A 25,352-nucleotide genomic window follows, 5' to 3' on the forward strand; every position below is an offset into this window, starting at 1 on the left:
GAAGTTCGCAAGAGGCCACAAGTGATAGGAGAGAATTCTTGAAGCCACGGCCAAGTGGCTGAGCCCCGTGTGCAGATGAGAGGATCCTGACAGGTTCCTTCCGCCCCTGGAGCTGAGCTGGGCATTTGAAAAGGTTGGGGGGGGGCAGCGAGTGGGGAGAGGGGTCTCAAATAAGAGGAAGTCGTTTAGAGATAGTCACATCTCAAAAACAAATCCTCCTCCTAGTCTTCCCCTCCCCCAGTGCCACAGGAGGTCAGCCGGAAGACCAAGGCTGCTAGAGGAGGAAAAAAGCTTGGGGACACATATGCATCCTAAAAAGGTCCTTCCGGTGTTAGGAAGCGTGCCTTTAGCAGACAGGGGGTAGACACAGGCAAAGGACTCGCCACAGACACTTCCTAACTACAGTTTAGTCCTGCTGGTGCTTTTCCGTGAAAGACACTGATAAAGAAGTCCGCTGACCCTCAAAACTCTGAACACGGACTCCCAGAGCTGAATTCTATTGTTCAGGAGCTGGCCAAAGCTGGCTATTGAAAGGACCGTCCTCAAATGAGCTTCCGGGGTTCACTGTCTTCATCTCTGTACTCTATTCCCTGGCAGTGTCCCAGGACAATAGAGATGGCAGTGTCACCGAGAAGGCACCCACCAGAACCTTCCACCGGGACCTCAGCATGGGAAGGAGCTCGACGGAAGTCAGGACAGAAACTACAGTCAGTTGAGAGAGGAGGCAAGAGCATTGTTACAGCTTCCAGGAGGTTAGATCCGATGGCGAAGCCAAGAAAGGACACACACATCCATCCCGCAGGGGATGAGAGAAATCCCTGAGGTGGGGAATGGTTTGGTAGCTGAGTCAAAGAGATTTCTTGACTCCCGGGACTGGGATGTTCTTTCTCTGTTTACTTAAAACGAGACTGAACAGGACAGAGTTCATCTTCGCTGAGTTTTACTTCTTCCCTGCACTTACATACTTAGGGAATATACTTTAAGCCCATCCAATCTGAGCCCAATCTGTCATGAGAATAAAACTTCTGCAATTAGAGGGCAATCTTGGAAGACCACACAAATTCATCCCCAGGGCAAGTCAGTCTATGGGAGACTTTCTTGCAAAATTCTGGAGAAAAAAAAACAAAAACAAAAACAAAGAGAGGCTGAGCAGCAAACACTAGAACACAAGTTCCAACTGGCCTGCGTCTGAACAATTTGAAGATGCCTGCCCTTTTTTTCAGGGCAGAGCTGGAAGGAAGACTGGAAGGCCATTTGACCCACAGGAGAAATGAAAATATGATGGCTGGTTGGTTGAATGCCTGTTGAATGCCTGTTCTATTTCACACTCTCTTTGCACTTCCATAAAATGAAGCTATCATATCTCACTTCAAAAGACATATCTCTGAAGTCATAGAAAATGTCAGCCGATGTCATATAATTTTAAATTTTAAATATACACAAAGAAGGGGAATTGGGTCAACTTATCAACAGACACAACATAAGCACAGAGAGACGGAATTTTCACCCACCTTTCAGAAGGAAGCGTCATCTACACATGAAATATTATCATACGAGGGGAGGAAAAGACTTAACATCTTATAACAACACAGCATAAAAGGATAGAGATGGAGATCATTAATGAATTTAATTGTTTTAAGGCCCATTAAAATTAGAGAAATAACAAAGCACCCACGGTGTTAAGGATTTCTTTTTTAGAGCATTTTAGGGTTTACTAGTTCAGACTTTCAGTCACAGCAAGTTATTAGCAGTGAAGGGATGGGCCCTTTAGGGATTTTTATTCCAATGATAAAGTGTTATGGACAAGACAACCTAAGTTAAAAAAAAAATTAGTAGCAAGCGCTAGTGGAGTTAATCTGTTAGATACAAACTGTACCCTCGAGGAAGCTAAATGAAAAGCAACAGCAAAGCTTACAGAACTTAGCTCGTACAATTTGCCGTGAAGGCGGAAGATTGGTTCCCTGAAATAGCAAAGAATTATATGTTTTAGTTCAGGAGAAAAAAAAAAAGATTTTAAAATAAAGTCTGTTATTACCTCTTCTCCTTTCAAAACAATGGGAAAAAAATAAAGTCTAGCACAGAGGTTTCCATTTGTTCAATACTTCTACCTCTGAATGTAAAATAAAAACAACCCCGTAAAATCATCATTGCTTTGAGTTGAAAAGAAATAACAGTGCAAATACTCATGATCACCAAAGACATCAAAGAAACAGCAAAGTGTCGGAGTTAATGCCATCTCTGCAGAGCGCTGTTAGTGAGAGACAGTTGGTTCAGCCCCAAAAATAGGTCTTAGGAATTCAGTCTTCATTGAATGACAGGAATTTGGGATGGCAGGGTGGAGCACACCTCTGCCTTCTCTAGGGGCTGTCCCTTCACTGTTACCAAGCTGTGCAAATGTGTGAACTAGAGAGGCCACCAGCTGGCTCATGCAAACCGCCCCCCCCCCCAGTCCCCTCTCCCACCCGGCCTGACCCTTGAACTGACTCACAGGTTCCAGGTTAAATCAAACTAGCAAGCCAAGGAGAGCACAAGGAGTCACATTTGAAAAGCAGAGCAAATAGCAGAAAAGTTACTTGAAAGAAATCAATACGGTTAGCTGCACAAAATAGCAAAAAAAATAATAATAATAATAATTAAAAAAAAGGAAAAGGAAAATGGAAAAAAAAAGCAATTCACTCTGAAAGCATTAAAAGCAAAATCAAAAAGAAAATTCCAGTAAAATTTGCACATGATTAATCTGCATGGAAAACAGTCAATCAAGCCAATAAGTTGATCAAAGCTGCGTGCACGGCCGCCATGGCTTCCTACCTGGTTTCCGATCGTGTTTTTCTTGTGAACTTGGCTGCTCCTCTGCTGAGCACTGCGGGAGGCGAAAGAGAGCAGCGCTGAAGTCTCAGCCCCACACGGTGGTTACCCGAACGCAAAACTGTATGGGACGTGCGCACGGGCACCGAGGCAAGGAATGCGGTCCCTGAGGCAGCCCTGGCGTCCAGCACCCGGGTTCTACTCGCCTCCAGAACCCCAACCAGCTCCACGGACATTCTGCCTGGGAACAGTCGGACTCCCACACTGGCCTGACACAGTCGGGGGCAGCGGGAGCAAGAGTCACTTGGCGGGGGAGTGTGTGTGTGTGTGTGTGTGTGTGTGTTCCTTGCAGATGGGGTGTGCATCCCATGCTCCCTGACACGGCCGGGGGAGCAAGAGTCATTTGGGGTATTTGTGTGTGTGTGTGTGTGTATGTGTGTGTGTGGCCGGGGAGCAAGAGTCATGGTGTGTGTGTGTGTGTGTGTGTGTGTGTGTGTGTGTGTGTGTGTGTGTTCCTTGCAGATGGGGTTTGTGCCCCATGCTCCCTGACACGGCCAGGGGCAGGGGGAGCAAGAGTCATTTGGGGGGGAGGGGTGTGCGTGTGGGGGGCCGGTGGGGGACAGGGGGGAGCAAGAGTCATTTGGGTGGGGGAGTGTGTGTGTGTGTGTTCCTCGAAGAAGGGGTTTGCGCCCCATGCTCCCTGACACGGCCAGGGGAGCAAGAATCATTGTGTGTGTGTGTGTGTGTGTGTGTGTGTGTGTGTGTGTGTGTGTGGCCGGGGGAGCAAGAGTCATGGTGTGTGTGTGTATGTGTGTTCCTCGAAGATGGGGTTTGCGCCCCCTGCTCCCCGATGTCCAGACTGTGCCTTTTGAGCCCTCATGGCAGTTTCTGTCAGGCTCCTCCTTACACGCAGAGGGAGGGCCAGTGTTGCAGAGAAGCTGAGAGGCTTTGCCACGGGGCCCCAAGAGTCTGCCACCCCCCACCCCCCATCAGGCTGGACAGTGGCCTCTGCGAACTCCCAGACTCCACCTCCAGGCCACATCGCTCTCGGCCTTCAGTTCATGGGTTCTGAGGACTTAGCTTTGCCACTTGGGTACCTGGCGGGCAGCTCAGCCTTCGGGGGTCGGCAGGGAACCTTTGAACCTGTCTGCCCCCACAGCTCCCCAGTTGCCTCCCCTGGGGGGCTGCTGGCCAAGGTCCTTGACCCCTTCTGCTCTCGGACCCCGCTATCCAATCATCATCGAGCACAGTGACTCCCACTATCCAATCATCATCGAGCACAGTGACTCCACTGCATCGGCATGTGGGTAAAATCCAGCCCCCTTTTAGAATCTCCTGTTTCTAGGCTATCACACCCCTGCTTGGGGTTCCCTTTCTACGCAGGGAAATTCACCCCTCTTTCTCCCAGCCACCTGCATTTCTGCCATCAAGGGCTCTCTGGTCTCTGCCCCGAGCCCCAGACGTCAGTTCTCACGGCAGAGTGGTCCTCCCCCTGCACCAGGAGATGCCCCCACTGCATTCGGGTCAAAAGTCAAAGTTCTTTCAAGAGTCTCTAGGCACTACTTGGCCGGCCCCCTAGGCCTTCAACCTCACCTGCACCTCCTCTGTGATGAGGGACCACACTGGCCTTTCTGGGACCACCTCAGCTCATGCCCACCTCCAAGTCTTTAATCTACTTGCCTCCTCTGCTTGGAAGACACTCCTTGCCCACTGCTGTTTACTGCGGGACCCCCAACGTGGTCAGTGTGGTCTCCTTTCCATCTTGGCTCAAATTCATCAGGCAGCGAGATTTTCACCTCCAGCAAGGGAAGAGGCAACCCCCCCGCCCCCCATGGCTCCCAGTCCACCTCCTGCCCTTTCCTTCCCTCACTCTACGGCACTCACTTCTTCGGAAGCTTCCAGAGTCCAGTGCCCCTAGCAGGATCCAGGAGCAAAAGGCTTGCTCTGGCTCGGTCACTGTCTAAGCAAGCTCCAGGCATGGGGACGGCTTTCAACGCGCTCTCAAAGATCTGCTTGATCTTTAAAACAGCGCCACATACTCAAATGTGGAAACACACGAAACAGAAATTAAGCGTCCGTTGCAGGGAACGTTCACTGTGGCTGCCGCCCACAACCCGGGAGCCCCAAGAGGTGGGCAGCAGAGCCCACCCCCAGAGCCCCAAGCCCCAGGCCACACGTTGGGGTGCTCTGTGTCTTCGTCGGCAGAGAATGAAGGCGTTCCTTGCGGGAATCCAGGAGCCCGTGTGTCCTCATTCAGCAGCGGACAGAAATCAGGGGTCAGCGAAGGATAGAGAAAAATCCGGCCATCACCGGGGGCCACTATTAGAAGTGATAGGACCTCGGGGTGCAGAAGGAGTTAGCACAGCTCCCCAAAGCTGCCAGTTTTCATCATCTCTATGATGGGAGGAATCAGCTCCTGTACCCCGGAGGGGGAAAAACTGGGTCGGGCTCCTGAAGACACTGCATTTACTTTCATTTTCCAGCTTCTTTCTGCTTTCCTCATTTTTGTTTCTCTTCCTGGCTTTTCTGTAAAAGCGTCATTTCCTTGCCCTTAGGAAATTCCACTCTTCCCCATTGCTTCTTGACATGACCTGGGTCTTCATGAGAGCCTAAGAAGCCTAGGCTGACCTCGACGACCCTGCCACCGGGCATGTCCATACCACACTGCCCGGATTCCACCGAGTTCTAAAACGCTCCTGGTCATGATTCTTGGCTGTGACCCCAAAGAGAAAGGGGGACCTCAATGAGGGTTCTGGGAGTGCCACTCACCTCATGGAGGCCTTACTCCCCCTGTCTGACAAAGGCTAAAGGGAGAAGCAAGCTCTCTGGTGTTGGGTCTCCATGTAGAGGCCCCTTCAGATAAATGGTGACACAAGAACCGCCTCAGCCAACCTAATTACACAGGGATCAGGGACCACAGGTCAGGGTGCAGAGCGAACCTTCTAACTTCACATCTCTGCCGACTCTTCTGCATCAGCCTCAGGAGCACATAGGTCCCCAAAAGGCCAAGGGAGAGTGCAGAGACAGGCTAGACCAGGCTAGACCAGGCTAGACCACGTTTTCTAAAATAGCAAAAGCTTGGGGCTGGAGCCATAGCACAGCGGGTAGGACGTTTGCCTTGCATGCAGCCGACCCAGGTTCAATTCCCAGCATCCCATGTGGTCCTCTGAGCACCACCAGGGGTAATTCCTGGGTGCAGAGCCAGGAGTGACCCCTGTGTATCGCCAGGTGTGACCCAAAAAGCAAAAAAAAAAAAAGTGCATATGCAAGTATGCGCGCGCGCACACACACACACACACACACACACACACACGATCACATCCCCTCGAACAACAGGAAGACCCTGCTTCATCAAGTATAGGAAACCCTGAGGCTCGCAACCCCTGTCCTAGATGGCTCCCTAAATAATGGGGGATGGGGGCAGGGGGGGCGCTCCCAAGGATGCTCTGGACAAACCATAGAAAGGAAGCCCATGTGACAATCAAGCATATCACCTACTTGGCGAAGCCGATGAAGTCCTCGTGGTTGGTGTTGATGTAGGAGACTTGGATGTCGATCAGCAGCAGCACCTGTCCGTCAGAGAGAGACCCTTCAGAGATGCCCCAGAAACAGCCCCAGCACAGAATTCAGTGACCCCAATTTGCCCCCCCCCCACCCCCACCTTTCTGTGCTCCGAACCACCCTGCAGGGAGACGGGAAAGCTGGCCTCCGGGTGGCGGGGGAGGGGCGGGGGGTCTGTCTTGGCTCTGAATTCAGAAATTAAAGACGCCTGTAGGAAGTAGATCTGAGAGTCACCCCATGAAATGCGGTGACAATGACAATGACAATGACAACCTTGCTGCCAAGTCCAGAGCAGGGGAGGGGGCCAGGCAATTCGTGTCTGAGGGTTTGGGGCCCGGGGTGGGAGTCAAGGAGGAGAGCTCAGGGCCTTGCCCTCCCTGGCCCCCACTTCTGGCTTCTTCCCATTGGTCCCAAGGAAGCCTGGGAAGGCGCCCCCCCAACCCTGGGGGACTCTGGCCCCACCTGGTCCTTGGTCTTCCCTTCTCGCTCCCGAATGTGGTTGGCGACAATCCTCTCTGTCTCCTCACAGAGTCGGGGGAAGTTCGCCAGCTGCCGGGACAAACAGGCCTGAGTGTGGCTCTCTGCTGGGCCGCAGCCTCCAGAGCCCTGTTCCCAAGAGCCCCAACGAGGATGCACCATGAGTGAGTTTAGGATGTTCACCCACTTGCTTAAGAGCAGCAGCAGAACAGCTGATTCAAATACACGCTTTCTGGCTGAAGCATCCCTCCCTGGGAAGTGGGTGACAGAGGGCAGTAGGCTCTGGGCAATCCAGAGTTGGTTCCTGCCCGTCCTTCCCACAAGCCTTCCCCTTGGGCAACGCTTCTCCCACCAGCTGGGCTCCCAGTAGGGGAGCCATGAGACCCAGTAGGAAAGACGGCGGGTATGGGCAGATGAGCCCTGGCGGGGCACTTCTGCCACCCGAACTTACTTTTTTGGAACATTTCTTAACAGTGTTGATTAATTCCTGCATGACCAGATCCACACTCTTCAAAGATGGCCCTTTCAGCTTCACAATCTGCTTTTTGACTATTGCTTCGAACGCCATATCTGGAGTAAACAGCCCCGTCCTGCAGAATTGAAAGACTAAGCGACAGCCAAGCTCTTTGAAAAATATTTTGGCCTGCCACTTAAAAGGAAACATTTGTCACCCTTGCTTAAAGGTCACGGTGATCTGTTCTAACCACAGTGCCATCTTACAAAGCAGCTTGATCCCACTACTTTGCAACAAATGCCATTATATCAGTGATCAACATTACCCAAAAATAATTTCCAGAGTGTTTTTACATCCTTTAAACATTTAACCAGATTTTGTCTCATCTCCCTGTTTCCTAACAACATAAATACTTCAATGGAAATGGTGTCCTAAATGGACATTAAGAATAGGCACTTATCTTCTTCATTTTGGTCTGGGCCTTGGTGCTCGATCACACCTGTGGGGCTCTGGGGACCATATGTGGTGCCAGGTATCAAAACTGGGTCAGCTATGTTCAAGGTGAGCTCCCTACCAGCTAGAGTCCCTCGGCCGATCTGTATTTCTTTTTTTTTTCTTTTTGGGTCACACCTAGCGATGCTCAGGGGTTACTCCTGGCTCTGCACTCAGGAATTATTCCTGGCAGTGCTTGAGGGACCATATGGGATGCCGGGGATCGAACCCGGGTCGGGCGCGTGCAAGACAAACGCCCTACCCGCTGAACTATCACTCCAGCTCCCTGATCTGTATTTCTTGAACGCTGAAATGGCCTAGTTCACTTTTCCAGGAGGGAAGGAATTACAGCTGGGGGCCCAGGATGCCTGATCACACTGTGAATCTACAGCAATAACAATCATCCAAAGAGCAAGGACCTTCTGACATGGTCTTGATGAATTCAAATTTGTATCCTAGCAACACTTTTTCTCCTGACATGCAGGAGCTCAGGAAAATAGGAGGTAGGTAAAAACCAGAAATTGACTGAAATGCACTGCTGAGCGTTAGTCATCACATTTGACAAAATGGAGCTGGTGAGGAATTTTAAAACCAAACAACGGTGCTGGCTTTGGTTAAGCAAAAATGTTTTGTGCACAAGAATGTAATGTAATTTGAACATAAAATAAATGCAGTTCCCCTTCATTTATCAGAGAATCATTAAAAAAAAGAGAATTGTGTTCACATCCCAGTTAAGGAGCAGGATGTGAATTGTAAACCCAACATCTTGCGGATTGGACAGGGAATGGAATTAATCAGGAACTCAGAAATCTTGTTAGTTGGGGAGAGTCTGCTGATTCTAAATGCTGCTAGGTAATGGATGTTTGCTCCTTTTGTCTCTGCAAATACTCATTCGCACCAACTATTTGAGCCTCTAAGGCAGATCTGAAAATGAAAGATCCCTGAGTGGACACTCGGGGGTAGCCCTGAGCACTGCTGGGTATGAGCCCCCCCAAAACACAAAAAACAAGAATCTTCCTTCAGAGCTGGTTGCTGTTCGCCTCCCTGGAGTTCCAGCCACACTCTGTGGACAAGAACTTACAGAAGCAGGCAAGGCTGAACCCCAGGAACCCACGCCAAGGGCACAATTTTGCTCGGGCTACTTCCACGGGGTCTTTGTCAGCGGGCAGCTGGCAGGGGAGGGGAAGCACTCGCCTTATGCCGTGGATGTTTTTGATTGCGTAACTGATTTCTCTGCGAAGTTCCTTCTCGTTGAACTCCATCTGCAGGTTCAAGGGAGCTGTCGTTAGGATGCTTGGATCCTCTGGACAACGGACAGGGCTGAAGACTGCAGGCCTGCTTGTTGCCTGATTGCTGAGAGCTGCCTTTCCTAACCTACACCCAGAAGCTCACAACATCGGCTTGTCCCGAGCTGAGTGCAAACACAGCACCTGCAGAGGGTTCTGGGACTCTGAGTCGGGGGCTGTGAACTCTGCCAGAGGGAGGAGAGCCAGGCACGAGTGAAGCCTGCAGCTCACTTAGCTGAAAGGCATCGAACCTCACTCTGCTCCCTGAGCATAGAACGCCACAGGGTGATGGGTAAATAAGAGTGTGGCCCGAGGGGAGGTGACAACTGTCCTTCCTGAGACTAAGACAGACGGGGCTTTCTCCCCTTGCACCTTCAACCATCAAGCTCAGGGCTTTCTCTAGAGAGAAGTTAATACTAGTTTATAGCGCCAGCACAGAAGAGAGAATACCAGAAGACAGATTTCCTGGATGTCCAAGGCCCCTTCTGTGTCTTTGGAAGTGGGAAAAGTGTCTCAGATCTTAAACCTGGGACATGGGGTTCAGGCCCCAAATCCAGGCCTTGAGGGTCTCCAGCCTCTCTAACTGCCCATTTGTTCCTCAGAGCATTGGTGCCACAGAACAATGATGGCTGTGATCCCCGTGCCCTGTGGCATCATGGCTCAGCCTTCACCAGGCCTCCTGCTCCATCTCCAAGCTCCTCTCGCTTCCAGAGTTCTCGCTCATCATCCCTAAGTTAGCTTTGTGCCAGGCTGGGACTCACGGCTGTGAGCTGTGTTTCCATAGCACCAAGAGCCAGAGTTTATCACTTTCCTTAGCACATGCTAATGAAGCTCTCTATTTACCCATCCGCCTCCTCTGCCTGGCCCAGGCACCCATTCTAGAAGTCACCCACAGGACGCGTCACACCGGAAGTTTCCATCCTGGGCACTCCTCTCGTAACTGGTGCATGCATGCACGCCTGGCTCTTCCTCAGTTTCCCTGATGAGAGAGCTGCTCACACCTGCTCACTCGAGGCAAACCACAACCTTGGAAGAGGACTGGAATCTTTCTTGTGCCCCCCGTATCCCACAGGTCCTGCTGCCCCTCCTTCCAGAGTCACCCATGGGACTATTCCTCTCCTCTTCACCAGATACAAAGTTAGGTTTATTTGTAAGGACTTCTCCTTGGCCTCAGTTCTTTCCTCTTTCCCATTCTCTCCAATTTTGCAAGCCTCAGACCCCATCAATAGTGCATCTGGATCTGCCCTAGCTCTGGTCCTACTGCCTCACTCCCCTTTTGGCAGTCCAGCTCCAGAAGATTCTACTAAGATTGTCAGCCAACTCAGTTCAACCACTCCTAAAGCCTTAGCTAGGCCTGGTTCCCATGGTCAGATGTATCCCCGCTGTCCCCAGAAACACGGAAGGGACACTGCCTTGAGCTGCACGCTTGGCCCTCTCCTCCTCATCTGCCCTGAGCCCGAAGAAGGTGATGGGGAAATATTTCTCAATTAGACACCAAAGCAACATTCTGGGAACTCAGTGAGTTGCTTTAGAAGTCATTTAAAATGACACCAGGTCCCATTAAATTAAAAATCAGAGTCGTCAGTATAAGGATCACTCTGAAATGCAAATCCCTGAACACGGGGGCTTCTATTCCAAAGGCCCAGGCAGGCCTCTACCTCCGGGGCAGGTAATATTTTATGAATCATTCAGAGGCACAGACCATGAAGATCTCTGAAAGGAAGTGGTGGGGGAGGGGAGGGGGAAGTTGGTACCAACCTTTACTATTTCGAAAGGAAAGCGTTCATGGAAAATACGATTGATTTTAGCTCCCCCTGAGAGCTCCAGGGTATCTACTTGGTCCCCTGACCCCTCGATTCTCTTCTCAAAATCCACAGCAAATTGCTGAACCATCCTACAGCGGGGTGAGAGAGAGAGAAAATTGAAGGGACCATGAGAAGCTCTGCATTCCCTCCCTTGACAGACTTTTTTCCCGGGGTGTGTGTGCAGTGGCATCTGTTAGCAGACTCAACTCTGCACTTTCTTCTCCACTCTAAGTGGGAATCCTCAAAACCCACATCCCCTGAGATGAAGTTGAGACATTTAATTAGAACACATCTTGCAAATATCCGCCATTCAATGCATTCTGCCCAATCCCATGGCAACTATGAAGTGGCATTTAAAGAACATGTAAATAGGGGCTGGAGCAATAGCACATTAGGGAGGGCGTTTGCCTTGCACGCGGCTGACCCAGGTTCAATTCCCTGCATCCCAGATAGTCCCCTGAGCACCGCCACGAGTAATTCCTGAGTGCAGAGCCAGGAGTAACCCCTGTGCATCACCGGGTGTGACCCAAAAAGATAAATAAATAAATAAATAAATAACATAAATAAAGAATCTTTCTGTTAGCAATGTGGGGGTGGTGGGTGGAGAAGGGTACCACTGAAAGTCCCACACATTAGGGCATTTGCCTTGCATGCGGCCAACCCAGGTTCGATCCCTGGCATCCCATATGATCTCCCAAGCACCGCCAGGAGTAATTCCTGAGTGAAGAAGTGAAGAACTCCTGAGCATCGCTGTGTGTGACCCAAAAAACAAACAAACAAAATCTATTAAAAGTTAAAAAAAGAAAAGAAAGTCCCACATTAACAGCATGAGCAAAAAGGAAGATCAAGGGTCAGAGGTGCCAATGCCAGGACTGAGTTCACAGCCCAGTGCCACCCAGCTACCTGAGTTCTGGGTCAGAGCCTGGTGGCCCCCAAGGCTGAGGAGTGGCACCCACATCACAGCTTGAAATTACAAGATCCTAAGTACAATAACATGGAGAGAAGCTTCTAGGTATCATCTTTTGTACAATACTGAGGACATTCCCCAGAGCTGTGTCTTTGTGTGCAGACCCTAGGACCAATAATAAAACCCACACTTGAGGGGCTGGAGCAATAGTACAGCAAAGAGGGCATTTGTCTTACACACAGCTGACCTGGGTTCGATCCCCAGGATCCCATAGGATCCTGAAGTAACCTCTGAGTATCGCTGGGTGTGACCAAAAAAGCAAAAAAAAAAAAAAAACACAAAAAACAAAACCCACAACTGAGTGACCATTACTGGTCTACTCCCAGACTTAAAAAAGCAAGATATGGGCCACCAGCTCAACTTCCAGTAGGAGGGAAAGAGCAAGAGCTATTCTGTGAGAAAACATGGGTTCCCGGGTCCCCTCCAGACCCTCAGTCACTTCACTGGCTGCCTGTGGCAGCAGAGCTGAGAGACAGGCCACATAGGGGCGGGGGGGGGGAGGGGACAATCTCGGTGGACCCTGCTGGAGAGAGAACTCACTGCAGCAATGCTTTGGTCTTCCGGGTGGGGTCCTCCGGCTTGAAGTTCCTGAAGGCCTCCACCTCGTGCTCGATGGACAGCAGCTGCCCCTGCAGCTTGTTCCGGAAGTTTGGCAGAGTATCTCGGATATGGTTAGTGAGTTGCTGCCAATGAAAGAATCACGGTCGCACCATAGGAGACACCGAAGGGCTCACAGGCCTGACAGAAGCCCGTCCTGAGCGTTTAACCCTGATGGTGGCACACTCCTCCCCTCAGCTGCTTCTCCGGAGCCTCCTGGCTCTCTGCCCTTGAGATCTGTACATCCCGACCTCTGGAACCACCCACTTTGGCACTGCCCCTGTCCCCGGAGAGGCACCTTCTCACCTGATTGAGGACCTTCTGCAGGTGTGGGGTGCCCATGCGGTCAGCGATGTGCCTGTAGGCCGGGTGCGAGAGAAAGAACTTCCTCTCAGCCATCATGGCTGCCTTGATGTCCTTCTTCCCGTCTATGTCCTTCTGGCTCCTGTTCACCACGCCAATGTAGCCTGCAACAGGACACAAGCCAGTGAAGTGGGGGGCGACAAGCTGTGTGGCTGACGAGGCGGGAGCGGGAAACACCTCAAGGCAGGCTGGCCGAGAGAAGCTCCCGCTGAGGGCCTGAGGAGCAGCACTCTGAGGTCCTGGTGTGCAACCAAGACCGCAGGCCGAGGCGGCTTTGACATCAGCAGACAAATGCCACTTGCGTTGTCATTTTCAGGTGGCTGTCCCTCAGCAATTGTGTGTCCTAGCAGGCCCACTCAGAAGAACAGTTACCCCTCCCTTCCATGAAAAGGGACGCTCCACAGAACGCCCAGTCTGAACGCCTCCTGGGCCCCTCAGAAGCCACCCCACCAAGTTGCCATCTCCTCGTCATTGCCCCCCAGTCTGTCCCCAGAGTGCGGTCCACGTGGGGTTCTGGCACGTTACCCCTGCGCAGAGGCAGCAGCTTATTCTCCAGGACATCCCTGGCGTCGGTCCCTTCATCCATCAGATCCAACTTGGTGATGACTCCGATGGTTCGCAGACCTGCATGGCCAACAAGCCAAACATTACACTGCATGCAGGAAGAAATGAGGAGCAGAGACCCCCCCGCATGTCTCCAAGATCTATGACAGCCCACCGTGTTCCCAGTTTTCTCCTCCATTGTGCCCACACATCCCCAGGGTGTCTATGCAGCCCTCACTGAGGCTCTGAGGGTAAATGCTAGTAGTGCCTCTTAACTCTCACAATACTTTTTTTTTTTTTTGCTTTTTGGGTCACACCCGGTGATGCACAGGGGTTACTCCTGGCTCATGCACTCAGGAATAACTCCTGGCAGTGCTCGGGGGACCATATGGGATGCTGGGAATCCAACCCGGGTCGGCCGCGTGCAAGGCAAATACCCTACCCGCTGTGCTATTGCTCCAGCCCCCACACAATACTTTCAGCTTGAAGACTATCGCTACGGTATTTGCTCTACCACACCAACAGAGCAGAGATGGAACGATCAACCTACATCTTAAAATTCAACAGGGCCTGGAGAGATGGAACAGGGAAGAAGCATTTGCCTTCTGTGTAGATAAGCCCAGTTTGATCACAGGTACTGCACGGGTTCCCTAGTCCCACCAGGAGTGACCCTGAGCACAGAGTCAGAAGTAAGCATCGAGCACCACCAGTCTAGTCCCCAAACACAAACAAACAGAAAAATGCATTCATGGGGTTTCTAGTTGCTGGTCCCGAGTGCTAGATGCTGTCCCGAGTGTCGCCATATCTGTACACAGAGAAGGCGAAACTGAGAAACCAGTCACCCTTCTGGAGAGCCAGTAGAGAAATCACAGGAACAACTGCCAGAAAATTTTGAAGAGAGAGGTGACTACAGGATGTCCAGTGGGAATACTTTCTACTTGATTTTTCTGGGAAGCAGAAATTGCCATACACTTCAGTCTCTTCATCCAAGACAATGCAACCACATCACCCAAGTTACAAAGCACCCCTGAGAAGAAGGTGTGACTTTTTCATTGACGTTCCCCACCACCTGCATCCCTCTCCCTCCCAACCCAAAGCAACTGCTCATCCCCCTGAGAAAAAGCACTCCCCCACACCCACCCACCCCCCTACGCAGTCTGGTCTCTTCACCTTTGGGATAATCTCTCTGTGGCTCCAAATACCCTTTCCTTCTCCCTACTCCCTTCTCCTTCCCATCTTCCAAACATCTTTCAAAATACCAAAGTCCTGCAGGGTGAGATCAAGTGTCAGCACCTGCACTGTGCTGGCCTGTTGCCTCTCCCCCACTCCCGGGGCACCCTCTCTTCCAGAGCCAGCACTAGCCCTTACCACCACCTTCCTAGCGGCTCAGAGGGATGCCCAAGCTAGAGCGGAAACCCAACCTATGTAGGCTGCTAGAGGGAAAAAAAAATCAGCATATTGATGCATCTTCCCCTCAGACAAGAACTAAAAGGCTCGGGCCGGAATGATAGTATAGTGGGGAGGGCGTTGACCTGCATGCAACCAACCCGGGTTCGATTCCCCAGCATCCCATAGAGTCCCCTGAGCACCACCAGGAGTTATTCCTGAGTGCAGAGCCAGGAGTCGGCGCTGAGCATCACTGGGTGTGACCCAAAAGCAAAACAAACAAACAAACAACTAAAAGGCCAAGACCAAGCAAGAAACACAGCGTATATTCATCTAGTCACTGTGGTCACTGTGGCCTGAGCGCTTACTAAAGGGTGTGACCCTCACTTCCACTTACAGATGCCACTGGGTCCTCTGTGATGTGCTGGTCCATCTAATTAAGAAATGGGACCCAACCAAACCATGAAGCACGTCGGCGGCGGTTGCCGGAAAAGGAAAACAGAACACTATGTGCACCGAGGGAGCAGCCGCGAGACAAAAGCAGAGAGGAGCGTAAGCGTGTATACAGCAAGATTAAAAACAGGCCCAGGAACCGGGATGTCCTGTTCATGCGTTTATTTTCTCATTTGGGGTTTTGGGTAGTATCTGGGGGGGAGGCAGCGTGGAATCAAGGAGTGTGTAGTAAATGTTCTCCATTTGGAAAAGAGGATGGAATGTTTATTTCCAAAAGTGATTGAGCAAGGACTTTTTTTTTTTTTTTGCTTTTTGGGTCATGCCTTGCGATGCACAGGGGTTACTCCTGGCTTTGCACTCAGGATATACCCCTGGCGGTGCTCAGGGAACCATATGGGATGCTGGGATTTGAACCTAGGTCAGCCGCGTGCAAGGCAAACGCCCTACCCGCTGTGCTATTGCTCCAGCCCCCAAGGACATTTTTTTTAAATCTCTTTTCCCCTCCTATAAATTTTCCATGAAGATAATGTGCTTGTTACTTCCAATAGTTCTAAATAATAGTACAGTTTCCACCTCAGAGTCATTGAGCGGTACCATTGTATGGGGAACTCGATACAATATTGGGTGGAAAAAGTCAACAGTGTGTGTAATAACAGGATAGACTTAAATCCAACTTCTGATAAGAATACTGATGTAAAGAGTCTAAAATACCACAGTCATATGACAGGCAGTGAAAACTGGGGGAGGGGCGGGAAGCAAAGTGAAATTGTAGGATATACATAAGAAATGCAGTTTAAATGCAGGTGTATAAATAGACTAAGAGCCTGGGAAAGATAAACAGAGCAGACACTAATCACAAGAATGGCAGGGTGGCCCCTTTAACAGATTTCCGATCAAGAAATATTACCAGTGATAAAGAGGTATTACCATGATAAATAATTACCAATAAATATTACCACGATAAAGTGATTCATTAATAAAGAAGACAGGCACTGTCACTGTCACCCCATTGCTCATCAATTTGCTTGAGCGAGCACCAGTAACGTCTCCATTGTGAGACTAGTTGTTACTGTTTTTGGCATATCAAATATGCCACAGGGGGCTTGCCAGGCTCTGCCATGCAGGCGAGATACTCTCAGTAGCGTGCTGGGCTCTCTGAGAGGGGCGGAGGAATCAAACCCGGGTGGGCTGCGTGCAAGGCAAACGCCATACCCGCTGTGCTATCGCTCCAGACCAAAGAAGACAGTAGAACTTTAAATATGGAAGTAATCTGATAAGGGATTTTCAAAGCACCTAAGCAAATCTTGACAGAACTAAAGGGAGACCTCGACCACTCTGAATATAGCAGGAACTACCACACTTCTCTCTCCGTAATTGAGGGAACAAGTTAATAGAAAAATCAAGAGGTATCCAAGACTTAAACAACGCCATTAACAATTTTGACCTAATGAACATCTGTAGAATGAACCCCTCGACAGCAGAATATACATTCTCTGCAAGTGCATGCTGGCAATCCATCAAAATGGAACCAAACCTCTATACACTTAAAAGGTATACAGTAATACAGAAATCAGCATCAGAAAACTTTCTAGGGGCTGGAGCGATAGCACAGCGGGGAGGATGTTTGCCTTGCACGTGGCCGACCCGGGTTTGATTTGCAGCATCCCATATGGTTCCCTGAACACCGCCAGGGATGATTCCTGAGTGCAGAGCCAGGAGTGACCCCTGTGCATCGTTGGGTGTGACCCAAAAAGCAAAAAAAGAATAAAAAAGAATAAAAAAGAAAGAAAACTTTCTATAAATGACAAAATACTAGGCAAGTAAGCAACATCCTTCCTAAGGAGCATGCACCGGCCAAAAGGAAGTTTCAGGGAAATTTATAAATATTTTAAACCACATGAAAGCTAAATTACCAAAATTTTTGGTATACAGCTAAATACTGGAAGGAAGAAACTGCAGCTTTGTTTAAATAGTACTGTTAGCAAATTAAAAAGTTGAAAAACAGTGATCTAACCTCCGATCTTGAGGCTCTGGACAGTGAGGGCTGGAGAGAGAGTACAGGGCTGGAGGCGCGAGCATTGCTTGTAGCTGGCCCTGGTTCTATCTCCGGGACCACATGGCAATCAAGCATGGCTGGGTGAAGCCTGGAGATCTCAAACATTACCAGGGTACCCCAGGCAATGTCTGGCACTGCAAGGCTCAAGCAGCATCTCATTCCCAGACCTCACACTGGAGGCCGAGAATCACCAGGAGTGGCCCTGGGGCCCCATAAGCACTGCTTGGGAACGCCCGCCCCCCCCCCCCAAAGTAATAATCTAGACATAGAATCACCAACCTAGTCCAGAGAAAGGGACAATAAGGAAATAACAGAGAGTGGAAATACGTGCAATAGAATACAAATAAACTATGATTAAATGCAAGAACTTTGCAAAGGTCAACACAATTATTGACTCTTATTTGTTGACTCAACATACTGGCAATTCCAGCTGGTGAAACAGGGCAAGAAGAATTCTAATGTATAGGGCAGTAAAAAGAATAAAATTGCCTTTTACTCAGATAGCATGATTATAAATATTTTAATACACTAAAGGCTATTGGAACTAATCAGTATAATATATATTGTAAGATTGTAACATAAAACTAAGTTATACACATCTGTGTACTTGCAATAAAAAATCTGAAAAGAATTTTTAAATACAACTTATAATAGCATCTAAGGACCAGAGATAGTATCATGGGTAAGGCACTTGCCTTGCATGCGGTTGACACAGGTTCAATCCCCAGCCTCCCACAGGGCCTTCAGCATCCCTGAGCCCTTCAAGAGTGATTTCTGAGAAGAAAGCCGGCAGTAACCCCTGAGGACCACCAGGGGAGACCCCAAAGCATCCAAAACAAGCAAAGCATCCAAAAATATCAAATACCTAAGGATGACTATAATGCACAGACACATAAGGAAAAATTCAAATACACATGTATCACTGAATACTATAGTCCACTGCAGAGAAGACAAAATAAATGAAAAAAAAAATATATATATATATATTCATTGATTGGAGCCTTTACTACTGACCAAGTCAATTCAATTCTCTTCTCTCCAAACTGGCCTATAGCATCTTCTTCAATAAAACATACCACAATAAGAGAACTCGCCTACACCTAAACCTTCTGCTAACCTGTACCCACAAGTATTTGTTTATTTGTAAATAAGACAAATCCAGTCACCCTGCTGCGGCCTGTGGACTAATGTGGCTTGCATTGTGGTGTATGCACACAAGCACTCACACTTTCGTAAAGCCACTGCTTTTTGCTCTTGTTCCTGTCATGTACCCATGAGCCTTCACACAAATCCTCAGCACATGCACACACACCGCAATATGCATGTGAACAGATGTGCACAGGTGTGCAGAAACAGAGGAACATGTCCATGCATGAGCACTTACATGTGCCCATGAACATGCCCACAAGACACACACTAATGCACGCTTGCATGTGAGTGACGCACGCTTTGACTGCAGGCTCAGGCACCATGGAGCTGCTCACCAGCCCCACCATGTGGATTTGATGGGCCCCTTGGAGGGACCCTGGGGACCGCTTCAACTCCATAGCTTTTGCCTCAGGCCATTCTAGTGGCCCCCTGCCACCACCATCCCCTGGCCCTTTAAAGCTGAGCTTGCACCAGCGCTGGTTCCAGAGACCTCACATCCTACTCCCTCAAAGCCCGAGCTCATTCTTCCCATCCCTCGCCTCCTGCCACGCCCCATCACTGCTCTTGCGGCTCCCCCGAACCCCATCGCCGAGTCACCCCCTTCCACCTTACACACGCCTTGGGGCTGCTCCCATCCCTTCTTCCTTGATTCCACAGTCCATCCTTCCCACTCTGCGCCAGCCAGGGCATCGCGAAACTCTCCCCAGAGCAATCCGTGCACTGGCCCCCAGCAGCTGGGCTTCCCTGGAAGTCGGTCCGAGGCGACCCATGGCCTCTTCTGAAGATGCCCCCTCTCGCCTTCTCCCTTTCTTCACGGTGGTTGTGTGAAATCCCTTTCTCCTCACAGGACCCCCCTTCGCTCCTATGCTCTTCTGCCTACTTCTCTCAAGCCTTTCTCAGCCAATAGCCTTGCATCCTAGCGAGAGAAGAATCTCTGTCAACAAGGCCCCCGAATTCTTCAAATACCTCTGAGATATCTGCAAATTAACCTCTATCTGCATGGGCCGACCTAGTGCACGCTTGGCTCAGGGGAAGAAAAAAGTTTGCCTTCTCCTTGAGGTACAGAGCAAGAACACAAGGAATGTTGGGGGAAACTGAGGAAGGAGAAAGGGAGGAAAGGAAGAAAGAGGGAGAGATGAAGGGAAGGGAAGGGAAGGAAGGGGAGGGGAGGGGAGGGGAGGGGAGGGGAGGGGAGGGGAGGGGAGGGGAGGGGAGGGGAGGGGAGGGGAGGGGAGGGGAGGGGAGGGAAGATCCTCATGTTAGTCATGGAAAGATCTTGCGGAACTCTTGGATCTTGGGGCTGGAGCGATATAGCACAGCGGGTAGGGCGTTTGCCTGGCATGCGGCCAATCTGGGTTCGATTCCCAGCATCCCATATGGTCCCCTGAGCACCACCAGGAGTAGTTCCTGAGTTCAGAACCAGGAGTAACTCTGTGCATCGCCAGGTGTTACCCAAAAAAAATAAAAGAACTCTTAGATCTTACTTGGGACTTTTCTTAATGTCAGTGTCCTATTTATATGATCCCAAAGTAACTACAAGTCTTGTTTGGTCAGATGTTTGAGTCTGTTTTCTAGAATACACTCCTATTTCAACTTGCAGTGGCTAACAGAAATGCTACAATCTATCAGAATTCATGAGTTTGAATGGCTTAATTCAACTCCATTTGAGTCAATATTAATTGTGAGCTTTTAAGACCAGAAAACACAAGGACACACCTGTTTGTTCTAGACAGTTCAAGTCAATTTACCCACAGCTTGAAGAGCAACGCAATACAGCCATTCATTGAGACAATTCCTGACAAAGATTTGATAATGGGCACCAAGACTGAGAATCGTCACACTTTATTATTTTCTAGCCTGTTTTATGGTCTTTCGTATAAAATGGGGTTTCTTTTCCACATTCAAATTTCTACCCTCACATGGAGAGTATCATGCTGAGTGAAATTAGTCAGAAGGAGAGGGGCAGACATAGAATGATTGCACTCATTTGTGGGATATAAAAGAAACATAATATGAGACTAATCCCCAAGGACAGTAAAAACAAGGGCCAGGAGGATTGGTCCACAGTTGGAAGCCGGCCTCAGGTTGCTGGAGGAGAGGGCAGTTGGGATAGAGAAGGGACCACAATGATAAAGCTGGAAATGACCACTGCATAAAAACTGTGTTGAAAGTAGGTGAGGAACAAGCATTGTAACCTTTCAGTATCTGTATTGAAGAGCATAATGCCCAAGAGGGGAGGTATAAGGAGGGAGGAGGGGAGACAGAGACAGAGACAGAGAGAGGGAGGGAGGGAGAGACAGCGCCTGCCACAGCAACAGGCTGAGAGGCGGTAGGGACGGAAACAGGGGACATTGGTAGTGGAAAATGTACACTGGTGGAGGGACGAGTGTTAGAACATTGTAGGACTGAAACCCAATTATGAACAAGGGTCTATCTCACAGTGATTCAATTAAAAAAAAATTAAAATAGGGGCTGGAGTGATAGCACAGCGGGTAGGGCATTTGCCTTGCACGCGGCCGAACCAGGTTCGATTCCCAGCATCCCATATGGTCCCCTGAGCACCGCCAGGGGTAATTCCTGAGTGTAGAGCCAGGAGTGACCTCTGTGCATCACCGGGTGTGACCCAAAAAGCAAAAAAATAATAATAATAATTAAAATAAATCTTTTTTTAATTTTTGGGTCACACCCAGCGATGTCCAGGAGTCACTCCTGGCTCTGTACTCAGGAATTACCCCTGGCGGTGCTCAGGGGACCATATGGGATGCTGGGAATCGAACCCAAGTCGGCCGCGTGCAAGGCAAATGCCCTACCCGCTGTGCTATCGCTCCAGCCCCTAAAATAAATCTTAAAAAAAGAGTATGGGGGGCTGGAGCGATAGCACAGCGGTAGGACATTTGCCTTGTACACGGCTGACCAGGGTTTGATTCCCAGCATCCCATGGGGTCCCCGAGCACCATCAGGAGTAATTCCTGTGTGCAGAGCCAGGAGTAACCCCTGTGCATCGCCCAGTGTGACCCAAAAAGTAAAAAAAAAAAAGAGTATTTCCAGAATATTAAATTGATTTGGGACATATCGACTGGATTAAAGTTATCAGACTTTAGGAGAGAAAACTAAACAAAACAAATTTCTACCGTTAAATACCCCCGCAAAGCAACTCAGGCAAATTTTAGATGGACTCAAACAACATATCGACAGTGCCCCCCAGTGGTCAGGGGAGGGAAGGCGTCCGTGTAGGCGGCGCTGGAGAGAGCAGGAGGCTGAGGGACGTCTGCTTTCCTCAGTCTCAGTTAATCCCACTTTCATTCATACAAATGAAGACTCTATGCACTAGATGCTTTCCTCCCAATAATCTCAATCAGAAAAACGCTGGCATTAACACTAAATAACTCACAGTGACACCGAGGCGCGAGAAAGTGTGTTTCCTTCCAGTAAGCCCAATCCTGGATGTTTTCCATCTGTTCAGGTTTGTGGGGAGGTGGGAGGGTCACACACTCACCCTGAGGGTCCACTTCCTTGGCCAGCTTCAAGGCGTCCGAGTTGGCCAGGTCCGTGTTGGCAGGCGTGACTGCCAAGATGAGGCAGTTCTCCCTGGAGATGAACTGCATGATCATGTCTCGGATCTGGTACTCAATGTCGGGGGGCTGGTCTCCCACGGGCACCTTGGTGATGCCCGGCAGGTCGATGAGGGTGAGGTTCAAGACTGCAGGGAGAGGAGAACAGAGGTCCTGCGTGGGCGGCCCCCAGGCCAGGAGACGCTGAGATCCCCCAGCCCTCGGGCGGAGAGCTGCTAGCTCAGCTCACGGGTCTGTGCGTGTGAGTGGGCTGGAAAGTTGCCTCTGCAAAACTTTGCAACCTGACAGTGCCATCACAGGACATGGTAGGGACCTATTTGCAGCCAAAGGCTTTTCTCCGAGCTGTCGATCCACCCCATTCCCGAAGAAAGGGCACACGCGGACTCCCTGTCCCTCCCGTACACTGCCTACCGCACGGCACCCATTCCCAGTCACTGACAGAGGACCTGCCACATGGCACCTGGGGAGCTATTCCCCGGCTGGTGCCAGGAGGCCTGGTGCTAGCCAAGACCAGGCCCACTGCGCAGCAAGGGGATGAGCAGCGCATCGCCACTGATGGGCTGTGACTCTGGCCTTTAGCTGGCTGTCACCCCCTGGGCTACAACAAGCCACAAGCCACCCCCAGGGGAGCTTATGGGTGCAGCCTCCGGTCATTCAGGCTCCGCTTTCAAGAGCAGCAGAGCTGGGAAGGGCTCCGGGAAGAAACTGCCCACGTAAATGCCCAGTGCTCTGTGAGGCTCCACTTTAACCACATTGATATATCACACCAACGTAGCTTCTGGTTAGGAGGCAGGAAGGAAAACATCACTGCTGGCTCCTGGGGGTGCAGATGGGGTTAACCAGGGATGCACGATGGTGGCAGGGCCACCCTGGACAGGAGGAAGATGCAACCATGCGTGCCTTGAGCACTGGGACGAGCCACAGGAATTACCCTGGGCACTGTCATGCATTCCTCTCAGGCGTGCCCGGGAGAAACAGACACGTAAAGGCACAGTATCAAATGACCGCTTGATTCAGATGGTCCCGGAAGTTATCTCTGCCTGCCTCCACACACAGAACTCTGGGGGCTCTCACAGCCCACCCTTGAGGGCCACGCCCGACCCACTCTAGACAGTCCTTCGGGAGAACAAACCTGCCTCAACGCCACTCACGCCACAGTGCACAGAGGAAGTTCTGGGGGCCAAAAAGCGACTCTGGGTGCTCCCACTTACCGTGTGGCGAGTAGACCCGTAAATTGATAGGGATGGGGGAGATGCCTTTGTTCATCCCCGTGACCCGGTCTGTCTCCGCTTCAATCTCGTGGCGAACTTCACCAAAATCCGTGAACTTCCTCCCTTTGCAGTGCAGGAACTCTCCATATTCTACGAGAAACAAACCAATACCACCTAAGATGATGTTCCAAAGCAATAAGAATAGGGGCCAGAGCAATAGTACAGCAGGGAGGGCGCTTGTCTTGCATGCAGCCGACCCAGGTTCAATCCCTGGCAGCCCATAGGGTCCCCTAAGCACCGCCAGGAGTCATTCCTAGTGCAGATCCAGGAATAACCCCTGAGCATTGTTGGGTGTGACCCAAAAAGCAAATAATAATAATTGACTGCTGACTGTCATCCCGATGCTCATTGATTTGTTCGAGCGGGCACCAGTAGCGTCTCTCATTGAGAGACTTATTGTTACTGTTTTTGGCATATCCAATATGCATGGGTAGCTTGCCAGGCTCTGCCGAGCCGGCTCGATACTCTCGGTAGCTTGCTGGACTCTCCGAGAGGGGCGGAGGAATCGAACTCAGGTCGGCCGCATGAAAGACGAACACCCAACCGCTGTGCTATCACTCCAACCCATAATAATAATAACAACAAAAACAACAGGAAAATATGTTCCTGGAGTTACATGTTGAAGCATCTAATATTCTCCTTAGTCAGTGAGACGAGAGAAGCCAGCCAGCAGTGAGTAAGCAGCACCACTGAATACTTAAGAAATGCTCAGCAATGTACAAATGTGAAGGATGTGAAATCTGCTCATTTCCGGAGAGCCAATCCGGCTCCAGAAACAGTACCTAAAACAGTGTAAATGACAGTTGGAAATGATCGATCGCTGTAGACAAGAACTGAGTGCTGAAAGGAGGAAAGGGAATACACATGGCAACCCTTCAGAACCATAGTGCCAAAAGGAAAGAGAGAGAACGAGGGAGAGAGAGAGAGAGAGAGAGAGAGAGAGAGAGAGAGAGGAGGGAGGGAGGGAGAGGGACAGGAAGAGGGAGAGGGAGAGAGAGAGGGAGAGGGAGAGAGAGGGAGAGGGAGAGAGAAGAAAAGTATCGGCATAGAGGCTGGCTGGAGTGGGTGGCAGGAGAGAAACTGGGGACACTGGTGGTGGGACATGTAAGCTAGTGGAGGGATGGGTGCTGAAACATTACAAGACTGAAGCCCAATCATGAACAACTTTGTAACTGTGTGTCTCCCGTGGTGATTCAATTTTTTAAAAGTGAACCGGGGCCGGAGCGATAGCACAGCAGGTAGGGTGTTTGCCTTGCATGCGGCCGACCCAGATTCGATCCCCGGCATCCCATATGGTCCCCCAAGCACCGCCAGGAGTAATCCCTGAGCATCGCTGGGTGTGACCCAAAAAGCAAAAAAAAAAAAAAAAAAGAACAACAAAATAAACATAAAATCTTTGCTATAAAAGATGAATAATAAACCACCAATCTAACAAGTATCTTAGGGGTACTCCCAAGCAGTGCTCAGGGGGCCAGGGGTCTACTCCTGGCAACATTTGACCTATCGGGTCAGATGGTCAGTGATTGGCCAGTGGTGCTGGGGTCTCCAGAGCGATAACCGGCAGCGCTCAGAGGGTCATGAGGTCCTGGGATTCTAACTCAGTCCCCGTACAAGCAAAGTATGTGCCCCTGAGAGCTGAACTATTTCTCCAGATCCTCAAATCAGCACTTTAAAGAGAGGCTTGGCTGTCCAAATGATAAAACATATCATATTTTATTTTCAAAAAACAACACGTCAGGACACACACGAGACTATGTACTCATCCTATTAGCCTGGCCCCCTTTCAGTATCACCATGGTGATGCAATGCTGTTCTAAAAATAGAGCTTCCAAAGGCAGGATGGTTTAGAAGCAAAGTTTGCTTAATTCTTTAGGAAGAAATAAGACATGGGATATTTTAGCTGTAAAATACACTAAATCGCTGCATCCATTTTTGCAGTGTACAAAGTATGTCCTCTGTGGGGCTGGAGCGATAGCACAGCGGGTAGGGCATTTGCCTTGCACGCAGTCGACCCGGGTTCGATCCCCAGCATCCCATATGGTCCCCCAAGCGCTGCCGGGAGTAATTCCTGAGTGCAGAGCCAGGAGTCAGCCCTGAGCATCGCTGGTTGTGACC

The 25,352-nt window shown here is 50.1% G+C and overlaps 1 protein-coding gene across 5 annotated transcripts in view; it reads right to left on the reverse strand.

Annotated features, from left to right (window-relative positions):
• The window catches only part of DNM3 (dynamin 3), a 272,517-nt gene that overhangs the window by 189,362 nt on the left and 57,803 nt on the right, over positions 1-25,352 (reverse strand). For 3 of the 5 annotated variants that reach the window (XM_055121454.1, XM_055121450.1, XM_055121452.1), the window contains exons 3-14: positions 23,178-23,327; positions 21,891-22,094; positions 13,333-13,431; positions 12,751-12,911; positions 12,388-12,530; positions 10,834-10,969; positions 8,984-9,051; positions 7,295-7,433; positions 6,829-6,915; positions 6,304-6,374; positions 2,809-2,860; positions 1,932-1,961 (exon numbers count right to left, since the gene is read on the reverse strand). In XM_055121454.1, coding sequence (XP_054977429.1) covers positions 1,932-1,961; positions 2,809-2,860; positions 6,304-6,374; positions 6,829-6,915; positions 7,295-7,433; positions 8,984-9,051; positions 10,834-10,969; positions 12,388-12,530; positions 12,751-12,911; positions 13,333-13,431; positions 21,891-22,094; positions 23,178-23,327 — 1,340 coding nt within the window. The remainder of the gene's footprint in view (positions 1-1,931; positions 1,962-2,808; positions 2,861-6,303; positions 6,375-6,828; positions 6,916-7,294; positions 7,434-8,983; positions 9,052-10,833; positions 10,970-12,387; positions 12,531-12,750; positions 12,912-13,332; positions 13,432-21,890; positions 22,095-23,177; positions 23,328-25,352) is intronic. The other 2 variants (XM_055121453.1, XM_055121451.1) reach the window with 1 other exon arrangement.

Source organism: Sorex araneus, chromosome X (assembly GCF_027595985.1).
Source record: "Sorex araneus isolate mSorAra2 chromosome X, mSorAra2.pri, whole genome shotgun sequence".
NCBI classification, from domain to species: Eukaryota; Metazoa; Chordata; class Mammalia; order Eulipotyphla; family Soricidae; genus Sorex; species Sorex araneus.